Source organism: Bison bison, unplaced genomic scaffold, assembly GCF_000754665.1.
Source record: "Bison bison bison isolate TAMUID 2011002044 unplaced genomic scaffold, Bison_UMD1.0 scf7180017864291, whole genome shotgun sequence".
NCBI classification, from domain to species: Eukaryota; Metazoa; Chordata; class Mammalia; order Artiodactyla; family Bovidae; genus Bison; species Bison bison.
This window is the reverse complement of record NW_011494863.1, coordinates 2,235,258-2,239,966: the sequence shown is the minus strand read 5'-3', so window position 1 is coordinate 2,239,966 and position 4,709 is coordinate 2,235,258. Positions and strand designations below refer to the sequence as shown.

The 4,709-nt window shown below is 41.6% G+C and overlaps 2 protein-coding genes across 2 annotated transcripts in view; both read right to left on the bottom strand.

Annotated features, from left to right (window-relative positions):
- Positions 1–3,135, bottom strand: part of PCDHB15 (protocadherin beta 15) — a 9,376-nt gene extending 6,241 nt beyond the window's left edge. The window contains exon 1 of the mRNA XM_010850634.1: positions 6–3,135. Coding sequence (XP_010848936.1) covers positions 6–1,726 — 1,721 coding nt within the window. The 5' untranslated portion in view covers positions 1,727–3,135. The remainder of the gene's footprint in view (positions 1–5) is intronic.
- Positions 1,872–4,709, bottom strand: part of LOC104996373 (protocadherin beta-18-like) — a 5,428-nt gene continuing 2,590 nt past the window's right edge. Inside the window, 2 exon segments of the mRNA XM_010850633.1 lie at positions 1,872–2,009; positions 2,361–2,439. Of these exon segments, the coding sequence (XP_010848935.1) occupies positions 1,872–2,009; positions 2,361–2,439 (217 nt within the window).

Genomic DNA, 4,709 nt, shown 5'->3' with positions numbered 1-4,709 from the left:
CCAGCTCGGTGCAGGGCGCCGAGGCGTTCTGCAGCGGGTAGAGCACGAAGGGCGCGTTGTCGTTGGCGTCCGCCACGAGCACGCGCACCAGCGCCTGGCTGCTGAGCGCAGGCGAGCCGCGGTCGGTGGCGCCCACGTGGAACTCGAAGGCTCTTAGGGCCTCGTAGTCCAGGGACGTGAGGGCGAAGAGGTGGCCGTTGTCGGGGTTGATGGACACGAGGGAGGCGAGGGGCACGAGCGGGTCGGGGGGCGGCAGCAGCGAGTAGGTGACCTGGGCGTTGGCGCCCGCGTCTGTGTCTGTGGCGCTGACGCTGCCGATGTGCAGGGCGGGGCTGTTGTTCTCTCGGACCCACAGGGTGTAGGAGGTCTGGGTGAAGGCGGGGGCGTTGTCGTTGACGTCGGACACCAGCACGATTATGTTGTGCTCCGTTTTCAACCTCGGTGTCCCCAAGTCGGTGACAGTAATGGTGACATTATACTCAGCTTTGCTTTCTCTGTCTAGCGCCCCATTTGTTACCAGCGTGTAGAAATTCTCTTCAGATGGTTTCAGAATAAAGGGGAGATCATCCTGGATGGAGCAAGTCATCTTTCCGTTCTCCCCTGAGTCTCGGTCTCGAATCCTAAACAGGGCCACTTCTGTTTCTGGGGAGTTTTCAGGAATGGGGCTGGTAAGTGATGAAATAGTTAGTTCTGGGGCATTATCGTTAACATCTACCACCTCAATGGAGACAGAGCATTTTCCAGAAAGTCCCCCGCCATCAAATGCATCTATATCTAGATCATATGAGGATACTGTCTCAAAATCGAGTTTTTTAATTAGGCGAACTTCTCCCGAAAGGCTGTTTAGCTCAAAAGTTGGGCTCATCTCCTGAGAACTATAAAAAAGAGAATATGATACCTCTCCATTTGTCCCAGTGTCTAAATCTCTAGCAGAAACTTTGACAACGAGGGCACCTACGGGGCTGTTCTCCAGGACCTGCACCTGGTAGTGGGCCTGCGCAAACTCAGGGGCGTTGTCATTGATATCCAAGACCAAGATTCTGACCTGGGTGGTACCAGATCGAGGCGGAGAGCCGCCATCCAGCGCTGTGAGGGTTAATCTGAGCAAGGCCTGCTTCTCCCGATCAAGCTCTCGGTCCAGCACCAGCTCTGGGTATTTCCTACCATCCCCCCGATTGCGGGTGGAAACATGGAAATAAGAATTGGGACTGATACTGTAGTTTTGGATGTTGTTGTTGCCCACGTCCAAATCCTGAGCTTTTTTCAGAGGAAACACTGTCCCAGGAGGGCTGTTCTCTGGGATTTTCAAAGTCATTTCTCTTTCAGGAAACTCAGGAGCATGATCGTTTATGTCTCTCACCAGTAGCTCAGCTCGAAATACTCCCAATGGTTTTTTCAGTAATACTTGAAAATGCATTACACATGGATCTGTAGGGCCGCACATCTCCTCCCGGTCCAGTTTCTCATTTAATGTCAACTTCCCAGTCTGCAGATCGAGCTGCAACCGGGGTTCGTTATCCTCAGAGACCACCCGGGCTTCCCGCGCAGCTAGCTCCCCCACTCCGAGCCCCAAGTCCTTGACAAGGTTGGCCACAAACGAGCCGCTCTCTATTTCCTCCATCACGGAATAGCGACGGGATTCCCAGCCGGCAAAAGTCACTCCCAGCAAAAGAAAGAGAATCAGGACTTGCCTTTGTTGATGAAAACGCTCCCCTCCAGCCTCCATCTTTACTTCCACAAATGCCTTTCCAGGATCAAGGGCCAGCTCTATTTTAGGGAGCGATGTGACTGAGAACGTGATGGTTCTCCCAGTTGGTAACCTGTCCGGAAATGTCTGTGAGTAGCATTTTCTGGAGACTTGTGAGCTTTGCTTACATTACAGTCTTTTCGCTTCCGCTGGAGATCTGATGTAAAATTGGTAGCATTTCCTGGGCATATTTTTTCGACGCCTTAGCCTGGAGCGCCACCATGCGTTGTCTTCGAAAATAATTGCTACAATTGTATTCTCTCTATATAATAATCTAAAAGGCTATTAGAAGCTCGAAAATGTTTGGGGGAAGAGTATATAATCAGAAAACCAGGCAATCATAATTATTCATACATCATTCAAGGAAATATGATTGATATATATGTACTAGTTTCTGAAATACATCAATAAACAATCCAGACATTGTCCCTACCTTCTAGAACCTGCTGTCTAGGTGAGGTGCTTTGAGGAGAACTTAGAAGTGAAAGGACACTTAATGATGATCAGTCATGTTCGTCTTTTAAAAATAACAATAAAAGCCCATGTGATTTATTAAAAGTCTCTCCATGAAACAGAAGGAATTCCTCTACATATGCTTTTAAATTCTATGTACCCTATGTGCCAGAATTGTGGTTTCCGTTGTTGGAATCGCATAGAGGAAAAAGCTACCATTTAAGTCCAGTTTATAATACCTATTATACATAAGGTCAGAGCATTAGGATTTTATGAAACTTTACAAAGTATGCGAAAATGCATATGAGGGCACTTCCCATCTCTCTTACCCTTCTCTTTTCCTTAGCATTGGTCATTGTCTTATAAAGCAGGTATGTACATATTTGTTTCTTTTTTGTGACATCATTGAGTTTGAGAACTTTGTTTTGTTCACCTTTACACCCACTAACATTGAGAACAGTTACTGGCAGAGCATTCCTGTAGATGCTCAATGAGTATTTGTTGACTAGATCAATGAATAAGTCACAATTAATTTTAAAATTCTGGTGGATGGATTCTCCTCCTAATATAGAAGCTGCCAGCTTTGCTGACATCCTACTTCATTATAGGAGCTGTATAAACAAGGCAGCATGTTCTCAAATGGCTTTTTTTCTATGCTCTTATGAATAGTAATTTGAAATAATTCAGAATGGCATAAAATGTTTTTTCATTAAATAGCAAAATGCCCTGGTTCCTATAAGTAAAGGAATATATTATAATAAAGAAAGAACATAATAGCAAAGCTCTAGTGAATCTACAAATAAGTCATACATCTTTTAAGAACATATTTTACATTGTCAGTGTTTTTGAATATAATTAATGTCATAATGGGCTTCTTCCCAGGTGGCACTAGTGGTAAAGAACCTGCTTGCCAATGCAGGAGACAGAAGAGATGCAGGTTCGATCCCTGGATTGGGAAGATCCCCTGGAGAAGGGCATGGCAACCCACTCTAGTATTCTTGCCTGGAAAATCCCATAGACAGAGGAACCTGGTGGGCTACAGTCCATAGGGTTGCAGAAAATTCTACTGTGGGACCTATTATTCTACTAGGTAAGAAAGAATTTTTCTAGGAATTTCTAACTTCTGTTTAACACTCCAAATACCATTCAGTTTGGAAATATCCATCAATTCTTTATAGACCCTCAAAGACTACTAATATTCTACAATCTTTGATCCTACATAGTACATTAATATGAAAACCATTATTTTTTAACATCTCAAACCAATAGTAAGGTCCAAACCATGCAAGACTACCTAAAAGTGCTTTTGACAAGGGGAAAAAACAATTTGCCTATCTTATTTAGAGGGAAATTTATTAAAATATAGCATATTTGTTTCCAAAAACTCAATAGAGAAATCTTACTTGAAAGAGATCAGAAAATCCACAAGGTTACTCTTTAGGCATCTCCTTTAATGGCAACCCACTCCAGTATTCTTGCCTGGAAAATCCCATGAATGGAGGAACCTGGTAGGCTACAGTCCATGGGGTCACAAAGAGTTGGACACGACTAAGTGACTTCACTTTCACTTTTCACTTATCTAAGTAGATTGAATTTCGGTGCTTTTTTCATGTATTTAGCCATCATGATATAGTTTTCTTGTTAAGTAATGGGCTATTTTATACTCGTTTATAAAGCCATTTTTTAAAGCAGAGAAAATGAGATTGGTCAAGCTTGTATCAGTAATGTCTACCACTTTGTCTGATTATCTGAAATCACAGAGGGAGATAAGTCATATAAAATAAACATGGTTGCAACAATATACTATTACTGAAGAGAGAAGTTTTCTGAAAAAGGTAGGGTGGGATAGATAGACACTACAAAAGGGACCTATTATTTAAATATTTTGAAATAATATTTCAGTAACATTCATATATATTATATACAGAAGGTTGATGTAAAGAGAGCAAAAGTCTAAGTATAGGAGAAATTGTAGTCTTTTCCATTTAATACAATTGTGAAACAAAAACATGCATTTTGCAGACATTTCTCCATTAAAAAATTTAAGACAGGTAGGCATAATATGATTCAATAGAAGATATAATAATAATTCATTATATTTTATGATGCTCATCTCCCAAGTAACCACAGTATCAAAAAATTAGGAAGCGGTTTCTGAACAGCAATCAAACAATGCGTCTTGGGTCATCTTCATATCAATAGTGTTTGATGACAAAAAGTTGAAAAATTAAATGTTTGTGACTTTGCAATAATGAAGTTGAATGATCTTTCCATCAAAATAGAATAAAGAGCATATATATGACTATATACTCAAGAAAAATTGCTAACCTTAACTAGGAAAATGAAGTCAGCAAAAAAAATTCTATATGAATCTAAAAGCAAATGGAAACTGTATTTTGAAAGAATTTCCAACTCCAATAAACTAATAAATTCCTAATTGAATCCAAAACCATTCAGAAAGTCTGAGTTTTCTTCTACATTAATCATGGACCCCCGGTGATTGGAGGCA